Genomic DNA, 19,105 nt, shown 5'->3' with positions numbered 1-19,105 from the left:
CATGCGGGCATTCCTCTGACACTGGGTTCAAAAATTTAGGTTAAAAATTGGGAAGGAAACACTTCAAGGAATGTTAAGGCTATTTCAGTTAAGACTTTTCAGAAATACATTCAGGTTGATTCTAGTATTGTGTGGAAATGGCTCGAGAGACTACGGGAGCTCAAGGCAGCCATTTCCTGTGAGCGATCTGCATGGGGCAGGAGCATGGGAAGATCACTCTTGCCTAAAAACCTGCTAGACCACAAGGTAAGGCTTAAGGAGGGCTTAAAATAGCCGGGGGAAAGCGGTGGTTAGGGGCAGAACTGGCCCAAATATTATTCATGTTTTTTTAATATTCACGGGCAGGCTCTGCCCCTAACCCCCGCGAATACGGAAGGGGAAGTGTAAAGCCTATGCTTTTAAAATATAGTTCCTTCAATCGCACACACACTATTGATTCTTTTCCCTGGCCATACCACATCGGAACTAGAGAATGACACGTTGGTTGTTACCCGCGGCTAGCCACGGGTAACCCTCCAAAATGGTGACCAAAAGAAAAGGTCACCACGAGTTCGGGGACAAGGCTATTCACCGCCCCGTGGAGCGGTGAATAGTAGCACGGGGCGGTGAACAAGTAGTGAACCCGGGTTCAATCTGGCAGCCCACTCTCTCCTGCCGGCCGTCCATGCATCTCCCTCCCTCCTTTCCTTTACCTTTTCTTCTTGAAACTGGCGATTTCTATAAGGCTATGAGCTGTATTACAGCCGGAGCCTTGAAGTCGCGTCGCGTTGCCTGCTGGAAAAAGTCTCCTCTGACGCAACTTCCTGTTTCCGGTTGCATCGGAGGAGACTTTTCTAGCAGGCAACCCGACGCGACTTCAAAGCTCCGGCTGTAATACAGCTCGTAGCCTTATAGAAATCGCCAGTTTCAAGAAGAAAAGGTAAGGGAAAAGGAGGGAGGGAGGAAAATGCACGGCTGGCCGGCGGGAGGGAGCTGCTGGACCGCGTGAAGGGTGCTGGGGATGGGGGGATGGAGAGGAGAAGACGCTGAAGACGGGGCGGTGAAGGGGACGGCAGAGAAAGGGACGGGGCGGTGAAAGGACCAGCGGGGACGGAGCGGTGCAGAGGATGGTGATCCGGGGACGGGACGGTGACAGGGACAGAATTTTTCCCCGTGTCATTCTCTAATCGGAACTTCTCCTCCTGTCAATATGTTTTATATTGTGTACGGAACGTATATTGAATGATGTTTCTTATGTGTACCTGAAGTAATGCTTTTGTAGTAAAGCATAGATTATGGAATGGTGATATGATGTCATCACACAATATTATTTTGCTTTAACAATAATTGTGATATTTTTATTGACATTGGGCATGGGGTTATTTCATAACTGGGGACATATGTAAAATCTCCATAAAAAGTGCCTGTTACTTGGGGGCAATGTGTGTTAATATGCATGTGTGCAGATCACGTGAAGTAGCTGCTTTCTCAGTCACACCTGTTGTGTCACCTGATGCGTATACACGGGACAATTTTATAAGAACAATTTTCTGCAACATATTACTAATAACTGGAAAGATCATAGTAAACTTAATTTTAATTTTTGGTGGAATTCAGTATGTCACATATATAGAATGGAAAGATCAATAGCGGTACAGAATGGAAATTATAAAAATTTTATTAAAATATGGGAGCCATTAACATCTTTTTGTCATGATTAGATGCCATTTTTCTATTAATTATACACCATTTAGTATTGGGTGGGGGGAGGGTTTCAAGTATATGATCTTATCTAATATAATAAAAGCCTAAGCCGCGCATGCGCACTCTTACCTGCGTGCTCCCGTTTTCCGTGCGCTGTAGGTCCCTGCAGGTAGGAGTACGCATGCGCGCTTCCACGCATCTCTCCCAAGGCGGATGTCGGCTTCGGGCGGTGCGGAGGCTGTCTGCCGTGGCAGCTGTCGGCGGCTGCAGACCACTGCAGCTGTCGGCGGCTGCAGGCCGCAGCGGCTTAAGTCGGCTGTCGGCGGAGGGCAGATGCAAGGTATGGGATGCTGCTGGACAGGGGGGTAGAAAAAGGAAGGGAGACCTGCTGGATGGGGGAGCAGGAAAGAGGTGCTAGGGGGGGAAGAAAAAGGAAGGGAGGCCTACTGCTGGACGGGGGAGCAGAAAAGAGGTGCTGATGGACACAGGGAAGGTAAAAGGAAGGGAGAATGGGTGGACAGCTGAGGAAAAAGAAAGAAATACAGAAGGAGAGGAGAAGAAGGAGAGAGAGAGAGAAAGAAATAAAGACAGACACACACACATATATTCTAGCACCCGTTAATGTAACGAGCTATAAGACTAGTAATGAATAATGGGCTTTGAGGAATGGTGGGAAGAGGGTTACATTTCTACTTATAGATTATAATGATAAGATGTTCAAGTGCTCAGATTAATTGTGTTTATTATGAATTTATGTACACTTGATGAAAGTTTAAAAATGAATAAAGAATTAAAAAAAAAAAAAGAACAATTTTCTGCATGTAAAAGATACTTTGCAAGGAAATCGCTTTCTAAAATTAATGTATTAACAGCTAACTAAGCAAAAGGGAATTCAGAGATCTTTAGCTGGTTCAAAAATTGAATTACTTTAAGGAATTGGCAACTTCAATATGTCACTGTGCTACCAGAGTTGTATCTTGGAAGAAGTGCAATATAAAGGCTGCTGTGTAGGCTGGTGCTTTCTTTTTGTATCTGCCTCTCCCTTGTGGGATTCTGTCCTCTTCGCTCTCCTGCCCCTTCCTCCCATGTGTGCTGCTTGATATGCCACTAATTCCTCATTTTCCTATTTCTGCCTGTTCTGTTCCTGTTTGGAATCTCTTACTCACCCTTCCAGCGAGTCTGTCCTATTTATTCCCTGGCTGAGACCCAAAAAAAGCTCCAATTGCTTAAGCTAGTTCTTTGTTTGATTTTCCTGGTGAGAATTACATTTCATAGCTAGATCAAAGTAAGACAGAGACTCTAGGCAGCCCAATTCTCCTAATGTACTTCTTCCCAAATCTAGCTGTCATGTATCATTAGCTGCTGACAAGGAAACTTTACCCACACCAAAGCCGTGGCTAAAAATAGTGTGTGTTTCATTTTTATGATTAAATCCTGTTGGGTTTTTTTTGTTGTTGTTGTTGCATAGAGTGTTTTGGACCCCTTTTAGATTACAAAAGTTGGATAGTTCCAAGTCTAATAAATGCTGGCATTGTAATCTGGAACCAGGGACATTAGACCATCTACTTTATTATTGTCCCTTCATTAAGTCATTTTGGGATTCAATTTGGACTCAAGTAAATTCTTTATTGGAAAACCATGTTGCGATCTCATATGATACTGTTTTATTTGGAATGACTATGAGAAAAAAGAGTCAAATTTCGTCACATAACAACAAACTTTTATTAGTTATGGCAGGGGTAGCCATTCAACGTATTACCAACAATTGGAAAAATCATAAGAATCTTAATTATACATTCTGGTGGAATTCGTTGTGCCATGTTTTTAAGATGGAAAGAGCAATAGCAGTACAAAAAGGAACATATAATAACTTTACAAAGATATGGGGGCCATCGGAAAAATATTGTGATGAATAGACATCGTTCCTTTTTGTTCCTTTTCTTTTCTTTCTTAGTTTTATCTAGCACACTCAAGGCGGGAGGGTGGATTTGGGATGTAATTAAATATGAGATGTTATAATATTGTTATATAATATTGCATATTCTACTTTAATTGAGCATGGGATGAAGGGGGGGGAAATTTATATTATTATAGTTCATATGTTAGATAATTACAGTGCTATATTGAAATTATTTTTATGATATATTTTTATGCACTTATTGTTTGATTTGAAAATTAATAAAGATTTTTAAAAAATCCTGTTGTTTAATATTAGAATGAAACAAGGACACAGTGGGACTGATTCCATATATGTCGCCTAAAAAATCTGTGCCAAGTAGTGCAGCTTTAAGCACGATTCTATAAAAGTTAGATGCATTTCATAGACTTGTGCTTAGATGTTGCTAGGCACCCTTTAGGCCTGTGTCCAGCACACTAAACGTAGTGGCCACGGCTCGAGGCATCCGGAAGTGTGCGGATGTGGCTGTGAAGACATCACGTGCATGCAGGATGTCATCACGTCGACATCCACGCATGCACAAGTCCCTCCAGATGGGTTCTGAGATGCCAGTGGGGGGGGGGGGGGTGCCAGCAGGGAAGAGGGCCCGAGAGAGGCACTGGCGCCAGCTGATTACCTACAGGTGTGCCTCTCGTTGCGAGAAGCACATCCTGTACGCAGTCAGCCGGCGCTGACTCCTTTCCTCCACCGCAGTGTGCCGTGGCACAGCTGGAATCTCAGGAGGCACACCGGTGTTCCATGGCTCACAATTTGCGTTGCCTTCTTTAGGCCATCCTGTTTATGCCAGGGTTTTCTTGGCCTAAATGCATGTGCCTAAGTCCAAACAGGTGCCTACATACGAAATGTGTCCATTATACACCCCTAACCATGCCTGTTTTGTGACAGGCACCATGTACTAGGGACCTAACATCCAATTAAGTGCAATCGGTCAATTACAAGGTGCTAATATGGCAAACTGTATATTGTGTATGTTGACCTGTAACCTGTTCTGGGCTCTTTGGGGGAGGACAGGATAGAAAAGTCACCTTTTCTGCTACCTATGTTTTTTGGTAAGAAACACTGAACAGTAGTTATGTTGGAAAATAATTAAAATCATGCACATCACCTATACCAGGGGTAGGCAATTCCGGTCCTCGAGAGCTGGAGCCAGGTCAGGTTTTCAGGATATCCACAATAAATATGCATGAGACAGATTTGCATCTCAAGGAGGCAGTGCATGCAAATCCATCTCATACATATTCATTGTGGATATCCTGAAAACCTGACCTGGCTCCGGCTCTCGAGGACCGGAATTGCCTACCCCTGACCTATACCAAGGTTTGATTTTGTTTCCCATGTAACTTTAGAGTTGCACACTTAAAGCTGTTCCACATACTTTTTAACAAAAGCATATCCCTAGAGTATATTTAACTTGAATCTGCTGTGCCTGGTTGATCTTCCTTGTAGGTGACAACAAAAGCAGACAAGTTGAAGAAAATATTCAGAAGAGTGTTATTCTTGTGGACACACAGTACTGAAAATCCCGACACAGGCTGTGTTTCACCCACACGAGGACTGTGTCAGGGGTTCAAGGAAACCTGATGATGTGAACAAAACCTGCATCACCAACAGGTTCAAACCATAAAATCTACAAGATGGCACAGTGAACCCAACTGAACAGCTACCCTCTTGTGGATTTTATAGTTTCAACCTATTGGTGATGCAGGGAGGGGGAAGGGTTCAAACCATCAGGTTACCTTTCTTGAGACCCTGATGCATTCTTTGCCTGGGTGAAAAATAACCTGTGTCAAGCTTTTCAGTCTTGTGTGTCTTCCACAAGAATACAATTCTTCTGAATATGTTCCTTTGGCTTACATGCTTTTGTTGTCACCGTCTCAAGAGTTTGCAGACCACCTGCCCTGTTGCTTTCTGTGATCTCCTTGTAGACAGAAGTCTTTTTTTTCCTGAAAGCACTTAATTGCATACTTTGTGCCTTCTGGTGGCAGGCAAGGGGTGGGATACAATACCTTGGAAAATGGCAAATATGCACACTTTTTCTCTCCAGACCAAAACAAGCCTAAATGGAAAAAAAGGCCTGCTTAATAAAGCTAAATGTATGCTTGTTATCAAGTTTTTCAAGTTTTTATTAATATTTGATACATCGCTTTATAAAAACATAGGTTGTGAAAGCTAACAGAGTAATACACATCCTTTAACTCTAGGACAGACATGAAGCGTGGGGATAGCGGGGAGAAGTTACAATTTTTAGTTAAAGAGAGAGAACAAAAAAGGGAAAAACGAGGGAAAGTAACAAAATAAAGGCTTGAAGTTTCATGTGGTAGGTCTCATTATTAGATATTGAACGCGTCTTTAAAAAGATAAGTTTTTAACGTTTTTTTAAATGAAGTTATGTGTTATGAACACTTAGACACAAACTACACTCAATTATCATCAAAAGACATAAGAACATAAGAATTGCCGCTGATGGGTCAGACCAGTAGTCTGTCGTGCCCAGCAGTCCGTTCACGCTGCAGCCCTATGGTCAAAGACCAGCGCCCTAACTGAGATTAGCCCTGCCTGCCTACGTTCCGGTTCAGCAGGAACTTGTCTAACTTTGTTTTGAATCCCTGGAGGATGTTTTCCCCTATGACAGACTCCGGAAGAGCGTTCCAGTTTTCTACCACTCTCTGGGTGGGGAAGAACTTCCTTACGTTCGTATGGAATCTATCCCCTTTCAATTTTAGAGAGTGCCCTCTCGTTCTCTCTACCTTGGAGAGGGTGAACAACCTGTCCTTATCTACTAAGGGCTCCTTTTAGCAAGGCACGCTATGGGGGTTAGCGCGTTGGACTTTTCATCCCGCGCTAACCCCCGCGGCAGCCTAAAAGCCTAATGCCTCATCAATGGAGGCGTTAAGTACTAGCGCGGCAGGCGGTTTAACGCGCGGTATTTCGCGCGTTAAACCGCTACCGCGCCTTTGTAAAAGGACCCCTAAGTCTATTCCCTTCAGTACCTTGAATGTTTCAATCATGTCCCCTTTCAATCTCCTCTGTTTGAGGGAAAAGAGGCCCAGTTTCTCTAATCTTTCACTGTACGCCAACTCCTCCAGCCCCTTAACCATCTTAGTCACTCTTCTCTGGACCCTTTCAAGTAGCAATGTGTTCTTCTTCATGTACGGTGACCAGTGCTGGACAAACATCAAAATAGTGGATTGGGCATATAAATTCACATAATATTCAAAAAAGGTTCTTCAACAAACTTCTCAAAACACTCTCCAAGGCATTAAAAAAAAAGGTTTGCACCAACAGCCAATGAAAAATAGTCTTGTAATAATATTGGAAAGGTGGAAGACCTCAGACTCCTTTTGCCAGCTCACAATAGAGCAGCTTACGCTGTTCAAGTCAATGGGATATTCTGTCAATCATTGATCTGAAGCTACATTGGGATAATGTGTCTTCTGATCTCCTGACGAAGCTTTAGGGCGAAACGGGTGCCGCTGGGATCAGTGACCAGAGATCAGCGATAATAAGAGATTAATCACCAGAAACTTTAGTTCCTTTTATGATTTTTCAATTAATTTTGATATTTGGGGGAGGTGGTAGACCGATGATTGACAGAATATCCCATTGAATTGAACAGCGTAAGCTGCTCTATTGTGAGCTGGCAAAAGGAGTCTGAGGTCTTCCACCTTTCCAATATTATTACAAGACTATTTTTAAGCCAGCGCATTGGCTGTTTGCATAAACCTTTTTTTTTTTTGATGCCTTGGAGAGTGTTTTGAGAAGTTTATTGAAGAACCTTTTTTGAATATTATATGAATTTATATGCCCACTCCACTATTTTGATGTTTGCTTGTATTGAACTGCATCTGCACCTTTTAGCTTCTCTGAAGAGGAAATTTTCAGACACATCACTTTATCCAGATGAACATGCTTTGAAAATTGGCCTCTCAAAATAATTATGAGTTTTTAGAGAAACGGTGGTTAATGTTGTTTCTTTTCTTTCTAAGGGAGTGTGTCGGTTACAAGATGAAAGTGGAGAGAGCCTTCCATTTAGAAGAATTGACATCAGGTAATGTCTGTACATGTAATGTACTGGGCACAATGGAGTGATTTTATCTAGTGTCTTATTACAACTGAAATGAACAAACCTTTTCGTGCCGGGTCAGCACAACTTTAGTTTCTGTAGAGCAGGGGTGTCAAAGTCCCTCCTCGAGGGCCACAATCCGGTCGGATTTTCAGGATTGCCTCAATGAATATGCATGAGATCTATTTGCATGCACTGCTTTCATTGTATGCTAATAGATCTCATGCATATTCATTGGGGAAATCTTGAAAACCCGATTGGATTGCAGCCCTCGAGGAGGGGCTTTGACACTCCTGCTGTAGATCTTCTCTTTTCCCCTGCACCTGTCGGATGCTTCTGACAGTAGTGTGGGTCCTGCCAGCAGCTAGTACAGAAAGTAGCAAAGGGAATGTAATGGTGATTTTTTTTTTTTAAAGTACTACATGGGTAGGCAACTCCGATCCTCGAGGGCCGGAGTCCAGTTGGGTTTTCAGGATTTCCCCAATGAATATGCATGAGATCTATTTGCATGCACTGCTTTCAATGCATATTCATTGGAGAAATCCTGAAAACCCAACTGGATTCCGGCCCTCGAGGACCGGAGTTACCCACCCCTGTACTAGAAGATGAAGCTGGAGAGAAGACTTACTGAAAGATATAGAGAAGAGCGACACAAAGGAGAAGGTGTTAAGGGAACTATAGGAAAGATACAGTAAAACGATGGAGAACTTAATATTCTCGATAAATAAGCAGGATAGATCAGCCACAAGCATGGGTAACATCATCCCTGGCGTCAGGATGGATTCTTTCTCCCAGAGACCAGAAGAGGGTAGAAAACCACTCTGAGCATGTGTGAGCACTCCCTCCTATGTGACTATTGCTCCTCCCCCCCTGTTTTTTCATCCTTCAGCAAACCAAGAACAAGTCTCTCTTAAGCTGATCTAATCCAGTATTTCTTAGTCGCACTATGCCTAATTAGGGTCAAGGCGAGTTACAATATAAGGAAATTTAGAATGTATAAGCTACATTATATTATAGCAGTTCGAAGAGAACCGAGTTATGAACGGAGGAAGGGAGGATTGAGGTTCCATGACTGTACTGGTATAATGCTTGAGTTAAGTATGGGATTTTGTGTTATTAGGTATATTGAGTTAGTTATCTATAGTGTGTATGCTCTCAAAGAAGAGAGGGTTTTTTTTTTTTTTATTTCTTTATTCATTTTTAAACTTACATCAAGTGTACAGTAAATATCAACTAAATATAATACATCACTTGAAAAATTTTCAATATCATACACCAAGAAGATTTAACCCCCACCCCCCTCCCAAATTCATATACAACTAATACCACATGAAAATAATATCTTACGACAATCATCTATTGGAAAAACAAGAAATTCCCCCCCCCCCCAAATCCACATGTGTATTAAGATTGGGAAAAGTGTAACTTATTCATTACTATAATTTAATAATGGTCCCCACACATCCTTAAATTTATTATAATAACCTTTTTGAATTTTTTGAGTTTTTAATTTTGTTTCCATCCTAATGTTAGTTGGGAAGTTGTTCCAGGTTATGGTGCAAGTCGAATATGCATTTACTTTTAACTCCTTTGGGAGATGAGATGAGTAGTTGAAGTGATTTCAGTTTTCTGGTTGATGTTGGCAAGGAATTGACAAATAAGTTTATGAGCGGCTCTGATGTTTTCATTTATTTATTTACTTAATTATTTACTCACACATACACCCCCCCCCCCCCACCCCACATACCTTTATAAGCCGTTTTAGGGTTTTTTATTGTTGACCTCAGCAGTAAAAGCTCCAGTGCTCATAGAATTCCTTTAATGTCAGAGCTTTTACAGCCGCAGCCTGCGATAAAAAACCCTAACACGGCTTTATAAAAAAAGGGGGGGGGTTACTCGTGTACATACTTATATACTTACTTTCCACTTTTTCATTAAGAGATTCACCCAAAGTGGTTTACAATACATGGAATAGTAATCAAGTACACTTCTCCCTCCATATCCACGGGGATTTGGTGGCAGAGTCGGCCCGCGAATATTAAAAAGAACGCAAATAGTATTTGGGCCAGTTCTGCCCCTAACCCCCGCTTCCCCCTGGCTATTTTAAGCCCTGTAAGCCCCCCCCCTTAAGCCTTACCTAGTGGTCTAGCAGGTTTTCGGGGCAGGAGCGATCTTCCCACGCTGCTGCCCCGTGTAGATCGCTCATAGGAAATGGCTGCCTTGAGCTCCCTTAGTCCCTCGAGCCATTTCCCGTGAGCGGTCTACACGGGGCAGGATCGTGGGAAGATCGCTCCTGCCCCGAAAACCTGTTAGACCACCAGGTAAAGCTTAAGGGGGGGACTTACAGGGCCTAAAATATGCCAAAAAATTAAAATGTTTTTTTGTTCAAAAATTGCAAATAACCGAATCCGCGGATACTGAAACTGCAGATTCGGAAGTATTTTCCCATTTAATGTGAGAACTAAATTGCTTGAAAACTATTCCTGTCTGGATATCTAAAGCGACAGGATTTGAGAATGACTACAGAATGGAAACAGACTCGCAGCTTACAAATGTGGCCAGTCGGTTTCCAAGTTTTATTTCAGTTTTGATATACTGCTCATTGTGTATCTGAGCGGTGTACAATTTTATTTTATTTTTTAAGTTAAAACGACTTATTTTATTAAAACAAGACATATCGACGACATATAGGATACAGATAAGTAAGTACTGAAGGGAGCCAGGGATGAACTACATAGTCTTAATAAGAAAAAAGGGAAAGGGGAAGGGAAAATGGGAAAGTTTAAGGTGAAAATCTTAACTCTATCAGTGAGCAAACACCTTGCTACTGTTCTATTAATTGGAAATTTAATATGCACATAGTCATATACATTTCTTATCTGTTTAATACCTTCAGGTTGATTCCAAAGGATCAGTATTATTGCGGGGTTCTCTATTTCACAGGCAGTGACATATTCAATAAGAATATGCGAGCCCATGCCTTAGAAATGGGCTTTACGCTGAATGAATATACCATCCGTCCACTAGGAGTCACAGGTGAGTTTTCGGAATCCCTGCAGTTGAGGGATTCAGGATATCCACCAGGAATATTCAATAGACCTCATAGTGAGAGCTTGGGCTGGGCTATGTAATAGGCTTAATAGAATTGTATTTCTCTGTTTGTTTTATTCTATTTTAATGCTGATATTAAATACTGTGAACAGCTTTTGTGTTTCCGTTTGTACAGTGTAAATGTAAAATGAAATGAAAAATACAGGGAGTGCTGATGGCAGCAATCACACTTTAATATGGCTCCCCTAGCTTGATTAGCGATCACTCCCCATGTTTGAGATTGTCTGTGGATCCATGAGCAGCTCAGTATGCGGCCAGGTGCATGAAGAATGATGCAGACGACCAGATAACAGAATTTTGTAAAGATCTGCAAAGACTGGAAGTGAACAATGCAGTGCAGCCTATTGAGTTAGGAGCAAGATGGTGTTCATGCTGGACTGCAGGAGGAAGTGGAGTTATGGGAGTGGCTGCTACTAGGGCTGTGACATATTTGTTCAAGAGATATAGGATGTGAAGACAGGTATTGCTGACTTGGAGTTGAAATAGGAGAGCCTGGGGCTTAGAGTAGTTGGAGTACAAGTGCTCAGTGGCATGGTGGGGGAGGGGGGAAACCAGACCGTCCCTAGGTGCCGAATTGGTGGGATCACCGGCACCTCTCTGCTCTCCCCCCATGCCACACTCACGCACTCCCTTCCCTCCTCCCCGTACCTATTTAAATCTTTGCCAGCACAAGCAAATTCTCCGGTTTGCTGCTCATGCCGGCCTGGCTCCCCTCTGAAATTACTTCCGGGTCGCAGAGCCAGGAAGTGACATCAAAGGGAAACCAGCGCAAGCAGCCAGGCCAGAGAAGCTGCTCACGTTGGCGAAGGTTTAAAGAAGTACAGCGGGAAAGGGAGGGCATGAGTGTGGCGGGGGGGGGGGGGGGCAACCACCTCCTACCCTTGCGATGCCTCTGCAAGTGCTCTGTTTATTTATAATGCTCCCTGTAGGGTACCGCTGTTACAAAGGTTAATATCGGACCTTACCTGGATGGGTAGAACACTCTGTGTGGGACTGAAAATGTTACAGTGGACTAGGATAGACCGGAGAATGAACTTGCCTAATTTTTACCATTATTATCTGGCGGTTCCGTTTAGCTTGCTGTCAGTAGTATTCTCCCAGGAAGCTTCCGCATTGGTTGGACTGGGTAAGGGGTGGATGATAGTAAGAGGTGGCTCCTAATGTAGGGGAATAGTGGCAGGACTGGAGGTAGCGAGTGAGTGGTAAAGGGGGTGAGTCTGGTGGTTAGAGCAGGTCTGGATGATGAGGGGTTCCCTGTTATGTTTCTTCAAGTAGTTATTTCAGGATGGGGTGTTCTGTACTTAGTTAGAATTTCAAGATGGATTTTGGCTGCCACATTTTCTTTTCTATGCATAATTACAAATTGCAAGGAGCCAACAGACTAGAAACGGAAGTGTTTTAAAAGAAAAGAGTGACGGGGAAAATTGGAAGGATTTATAAATGTGTGCATAGGCATCTCAAAGGAGGGGAAGCTGGGTGACCAAGGAGTGGGGAAAGAAACATGGGAGGCAATGCCTCAAGCAATATAGGAGTGCTCCTTATGTGTTACCGTTGTTGGGTTTTAATACGTGGCTACCTACCTCCAGCATGGTTTGGAGCTATGGATAGAGGGCATATTGTAGGAATTATTTATTTTTACAGCAGATTACAGGAAATTGGAAAGATTATACTAAACTAAATTATACTTTTTGGTGGAATTAAGTATGCCATATTTATAAAATGGAAAGGGTGCTTGCTATACAACAAGGTAATTATAATAAGTTTAAAAAGATTTGGGGGCCATTGATTTTTTGATTTTTTTTTTAATCTTTATTCATTTTAATATATACATCAAGTGTACAATAAATATAAACCATCATAATACATTATCATTTGAAAATTCCATAACAATATATATCCAAAAAGTTTATATCCCACCCCCCTCCCACATCCATACATAAATAATATAATTCCTATGCATATTAATCATTTAAAATATGTAAATATATATTTGAATTGTCATACCCCACCCATCCCCCATTCTTTCAACTTATCACATAAGAAAAAGAATAATAAATTAACATTAATCATTATAATAATTTATTATTGGCCTCCACACATCCTGAAACCTATTAAAATGACCATTTTGTATTGCAAGTAGTCGTTCCATTTTGTACAGATGACACACTGAATTCCACCAGAAGCTGTTGATTATTTATTCTAATGATCAGACATCTTAAACACCTCAGTATTGGAAAAGATAGAGGGAGGGTGGGAGTATGAATGATAAGAATTAATAATTGTTAATTATTAGTATATGGGAGGGAGGGGTGGGATTCTTTTATATTTATGTATTTGGAAGATTACAAATAATATTGTGAAGTGATTAATATATTTCTGATGGATTATTGTACACTTGTAATTTTTGAAAACAAATAAAGATTTATTTTTAAAAAAAAGTTTATATACTGTCTACACCTAGGCGGTTTCCAACTTTCCATCAAAACATACATAATAAAATAAGGCAATGCAATAAGAACTCTACCTGTTGTTCCAGTGAATGGGCTGACATTTGAAGCAGATGTCATGTGCCAGTAAGGATGTGCTTACTCTCCTTAAAAGGGGCGTGCTATTTATGCATAGGGCTCCTATCAGGAAGCCCGACAGGATGGGTTGGAAACTCTAAATGCATAGTTTGTTCCTCAAATCCCTCCCCCCCCAAAAAAAAACAAAAAAAAACACTTCACTGGAAGAGTGTGGTGCAGTGGTTAAAGCTACAGCCTCAGTCCCCTGAGGTTGTGGGTTCAAACCCACACTGCTTCTTGTGACCCTGGGCAAGTCACTTAATTCTCCCATTGCCCCAGGTACATTAGATAGAGTGTGAGCCTGCCAGGACAGACAAGGAAAAACGCTTGAATACCTGAATGTAAACCACTTAGGTTGTAAATGGTATATAAATGCTATAAATAAATAAATTGTTACTGTAGAAGCTGGGAGTAAGACTATACTATTGGAAAATTAATAAAGAGTTAATTTAAGTTAAAAATGAAATGAAAAATACTTTTTTGTTCTAGGGGTCAAGCTAGATTGGACATTTTTGGATATCCTTTTTTTTTTCCTTCTTAATTCATTTTCAAATTTGACAATAAGTGCACAAAATAATATATTTCAACAAGTTATTACACAATAGCACTTTGATATCTACTACATAAAAATCTAGTGATACGTTTACCCCCCTACCTCCCAACCTTCATCATATTTTCAATCAGAATATACACATATTATAGAATATATTATAACATATTATGTAAAATTGTACCCAACAACCTCCCCCCTTTGGTGTGCCAAAAGAAGAAAAAGAAAAGTGATGACTATTCACTACAATATTTTGTCAATGGCCCCCATATTTTTATAAATTTAGTATATGTCCCTCTTGTATTGCTATTGCTCGTTCCATTTTAAATATATGACATAATGTATTCCACCAAAATGTATAACTAAGGTTACTGTGATTCTTCCAATTATTGGTTATGTGTTGGATGGCAACCCCTGTCATAAGTAAAAGCTTGTTGTTTTCTGATGATATTTGACTTTTTTTCCTCATCATGCCAAATAACACTGTATCGTAAGAGAGTGCCACATGATTTTCCATTAATGCATTTACTTGAGACCAAATTGAATTCCAAAATTTCTTAATATAGGGACAATTATAAAGTAGATGATCAAGTGTCCCAGGTTCCAGATTACAGTGCCAGCATCTATTGCAGTGATTCCCAACCCTGTCCTGGAGGAACACCAGGCCAATCGGGTTTTCAGGCTAGCCCTAATGAATATGCATGAGAGAGATTTGCATATGATGGAAGTGATAGGCATGCAAATTTGCTTCATGCATATTCATTAGGGCTAGCCTGAAAACCCAATTGGCCTGGTGTTCCTCCAGGACAGGGTTGGGAACCACTGATCTATTGGACTTAGAACTGTTTAATTTTTGTAAACGAACAGGGGTCCAAAACACTCTATGTAATAAAAAGAACCAAGTTTGTCTCATAGATGCTGACACTGTACATCTCATTCTCCAAGACCAAAGTTTGCAGGACACTGGCTTATCAGGATATCCATTTTTGGATATCCTGATAAGCCAGTGTCCTGCAACCTTTTAGAAGCCGTGGCACACTAAACTTGGGGCCATGGCTGGAGGGCATCCGGAAATGCGCAGATGTCGGCACGATGATGTCACATGCGTGCGTGATATCATCATGTCAACATTTGTGCATGCACGGAGGCTCTCCAGATGGGGCTTTGAGCCTGCTATTACTACGCCGGTGTGGTGCTGGAGGAGGAGAGGCGTGTCGGCTGACTGCCTACAGAACATGCCTCTCGCCATGACATCGTCTCGCCGGGGCACACAGTTTGTGATTCACTGTGATAAGCAGATATTGATTTTCTTGGGATCATTGCTGTTAAGCATGGGAGTATGCCACCTTCATGTCTAACTTTCAATTGTCTTTGCAGGTGTTGCTGGAGAGCCCCTCCCAGTACAGAGTGAAGAGGACATTTTTGAATATATCCAGTGGAAGTATCGAGAACCTAAAGAGCGAAGCGAGTGACCTTTCAAGGTTAAGAAGAAACTGAGGGTGCACATTTAAAACATAGTGCAGGATACAAGAGATGTCACTTTTTTTTTTTTACTGTGTATTTCATTTGAGTATGTGTGGATGTTCCTGTGCTCCTTGCATGATAGTAGTTTAGACTGCAACTTTTCACAGTCTACACCTAGTCCTTCTTATTCAAAATCTAAGACATTAGGCCAGATATAAAGGATTCCCCCTACTCCTATTGCAGGGATCTCAAAGTCCCTCCTTGACGGCCGCAATCCAGTCGGGTTTTCAGGATTTCCCCAATTAATATGCATTGAAAGCAGTGCATGCACATAGATCTCATGCATATTCATTGGGGAAATCCTGAAAACCCGACTGGATTGCGGCCCTAAAGGAGGGACTTTGACCCTGTCCTATTGTATTTCACCTCCCCTTTCTTTTATTTTAAGCAATGTATCCTTCATATTTGCCTATATGTATCTCGTTTTGTCTGTACTGTTCTTGCAAAATTGTTCTCCATAATTTTATATTTTCTAACATTTTTTTTTTTTTTAATACTTTGTATAAATTGTAAACCGCATTGCACGTAAAAGCGGTATATCAAGACTTAAATAAACTTGAAACTTGTTTTATTTTGAGTTTTCTGTTAGTGAGAATCATTGCCCTTAGCAGTAGTTTTGGAAATCACATATGTTTAAAATAAAACCTTTTTTTTTTTTTAATATTATGAAAGTAATGTTGTGATAGTAGGAAGTTCACTTTTTAATTATGTTTCTTGACATTTTTAGAATCAGAACCAGCCATAGCCCACTGTTAATCCTTCATAGGCCGCTCTTATCAGCCATCGTCGGTCTGAGTGCTGAACTTTGTACCAATTGTATCTCCTAAATTCCTGCTTCTACGCCCCCCCCCCCCTCCGTCCCTTCTCTCTGTCAGCCTTTGACGTGATCCAGAAATGGAGCCCAATTCCAAGAGCTACCCCCCCTTCTTACTTTTAGCTGTTGCTGCCATTCAAAGACTTACTTGTTCATGAAACACTTACCCCCTGTTCTACTAAGGTGCGCTAACCGATTAACGCACGCTAAACGCTAACGCGTCCATAGACTAACATGTACACGTTAGCGTTTAGCGCGCGCTAATCAGCACGCTTTAGTAAAACAGGGCCTTAGGCAGCAAGGATATTGCAATGAACCATCTAGAATGATCATTATAGTATTATTTCTAATTATTTGATTATCTAACTTTTTCTCTCAATTGTAATTTTTTAAAATTTTTTTGCAAACCACAAATAACTTTACGGTCCTGCGGTATAGGGAAGTTGCAGCTCTACTCACTCGAGGAACGTAGAGAGATGGCAGATATGATCGAGACATTCAAGTATCTCACGGGCCGCATCGAGGTGGAGGAAGATATCTTCTTTTTCAAGGGTCCCGCGGCAACAAGGGGGCATCTGTGGAAAATCAGGGGCGGGAAACTGCACGGTGACACTAGGAAGTTCTTCTTCACTGAAAGGGTGGTTGATCGCTGGAATAGTCTTCCACTCCAGGTTATTGAGGCCAGCAGCGTGCCAGATTTTAAGGCCAGATGGGATAGACATGTGGGATCTATCCGCAAAGATAGATAGGGAGGGTCATTAGAGTGGGCAGACTTGATGGGCTGTGGCCCTTATCTGCCCGTCTATTTCTATGTTTCTATGATAATAATAAACAGTGGGTTGAGCAAGAACACATTATGTCAGGTTAAGCACGCCTCTGTACAAGAAATCTGAATCAGAAGCCAGCCCCAACATAAATCCCAGACTGTTTATGAAATGCTGTGATGGTCATGTTAGTCCACTTTCCAAGAAAGAAGAAGAAATAATAAGTGTTACCTTTGAAAGCTCATCACAATAGTCCAATAAAAAAGTATTACCTTATTTCCTTTGGTTTTTGTTTTATTTCTATATATTAAATCATAACAGTTTTGTAATCATCTTGCATCTGGGGGTTGTTTTTATTTTAGATAAATATTTCATTACAAGCTACACAAAATACATTCTTAGAGCTAAAATATATAAATTAACATACATTTTTCTATACTGCAATTTTCAGCTAAGATTCAATGCGGTTTACAATAAGATTAAGAACTGAGGACGTGAACATTGAATGAAGGATAGAAGGTAGGCTCCTGCGATTTGGTTATAGGTCCAAGGCAAAAAGGTGGGTCTTAAGCGTCTTCCTGAAGATGTAATACTGGCATGGTTGTCACCGGTGGAGAGAGACTGATCCATATTTAGGTCACTGGTACGCGAATGTTAATTAATGGAGCTTCTTCCTAGTATTTGTGAAGGGGGGAGGCTAGTTTGTACCATTGGTGTGTCCTTGCATTGAGGAAGGAGTGCGTAACTGTGATGTCTGCGCTAAGTCTTGCAGAGTTATCCCCATGGATGGCTTTGTAGACCATGCAGGCTATCTTGTATTCTCTTCATGTGGAGCCAGTGTGACTCCTTCAGTAGTACGGTAAATGTTTTTTGTTTTGTTAATTGCAATCTGTTTCTGGAATCTGAGATATCTCTAGTTCAGTGGTCTCAAACCCTTTGCAGGGCCACATTTTGGATTTGTAGGTACTTGGAGGGCCTCCAAAAAAATAGTTAATGTCTTATTAAAAAAATGACAATTTTTTGGAAGTCGATATGGGGTCAAATTAATGTTGTACTTGAGTCATCAATCCCATTGACTTATGAAGTCATAATATGTGGAACACTATTACATGTTAAACCCCCTGTGGATCGTTATAAATGCCGGCTTTTCTTAATTATGACAGGAATAGCCATGCAGATGATAACATGCAATTGGAAGAACTATGATCGACTTAACTTTCCTTTCTGTTGGGCGAACTTATGCTCCAGCTACAAATATGAAAAAATGAATGCTGAATTCTTGGGGCATAATAATGTATTTAATTTGGTGTGGGGCCCATTGGCATCTTTTATTGCTTCTATATAATTGTCATTTCTCTTTAATTTTTGTTTGATTTCCTTACACATCCAGGGTGGGAATGCACTGCTAGGTTATTGGAAGATTATATTACATTACATTATATTAGGGACTTCTATTCCGCCTATACCTTGCAGTTCAAGGCGGATTACAAAAGAGCTAACTGGACATTTCCAGTGAAGTTACAACAGTTTTGGGTTTGTTTGGTTTTTTTCGGTTACAAGGGAGGAGAGGTAGCTGGATTAATGCATATGCATATGCATTGGTATTTTTGTTTAAGGAGGGGGGAAATGATTGCTTTTGAATATTTGTAAGTTCAAAACGCTTTTCTTGATTGTTATATGTTCAGCTGCATGTGTATTGCACTGTCAAAATTTGAAAATCAATAAAGATTTATTAAAAAAAAAAAAAGAAATGACAATTTTGCATGAGGTAAAACTCTTTATAGTTTATAAATCTTTCCTTTTGGCTAAGTCTTAATAATAATATTGTCATTTATAGCTGAAGAGACATATGATCAAGAAACTTTTATTTTACTTATGTGATTATGATAAACATACCGAGGGCCTCAAAATAGTACCTGGCGGGCCGTGAGTTTGAGACCACTGCTCTCGTGGGAGAGGACTGGTTTGCTGCTTTCTCATCTCCATTCCAAAAGGGTGGTGTTAAGCTATTAACCAGGAAAGAATCTACAAAGCTTGGAAGGTGATCAGGCGCTCTTGACCAATTTTGCTAAAGG

The 19,105-nt window shown here is 41.0% G+C and overlaps 1 protein-coding gene across 2 annotated transcripts in view; it reads left to right on the top strand.

Moving 5' to 3' along the window:
- Positions 1-16,029, top strand: part of POLB (DNA polymerase beta) — an 88,637-nt gene extending 72,608 nt beyond the window's left edge. For both annotated transcript variants that reach the window (XM_033949441.1, XM_033949440.1), the window contains 3 exons: positions 7,627-7,688; positions 10,600-10,739; positions 15,306-16,029. In XM_033949441.1, the coding sequence (XP_033805332.1) occupies positions 7,627-7,688; positions 10,600-10,739; positions 15,306-15,400 (297 nt within the window). In that variant the 3' untranslated portion in view covers positions 15,401-16,029. The remainder of the gene's footprint in view (positions 1-7,626; positions 7,689-10,599; positions 10,740-15,305) is intronic.
- Positions 16,030-19,105: the final 3,076 nt, after the last annotated feature.

Source organism: Geotrypetes seraphini, chromosome 6, assembly GCF_902459505.1.
Source record: "Geotrypetes seraphini chromosome 6, aGeoSer1.1, whole genome shotgun sequence".
Taxonomy (NCBI): Eukaryota; Metazoa; Chordata; class Amphibia; order Gymnophiona; family Dermophiidae; genus Geotrypetes; species Geotrypetes seraphini.
This window is presented reverse-complemented; position numbering and strand designations above follow the sequence as displayed.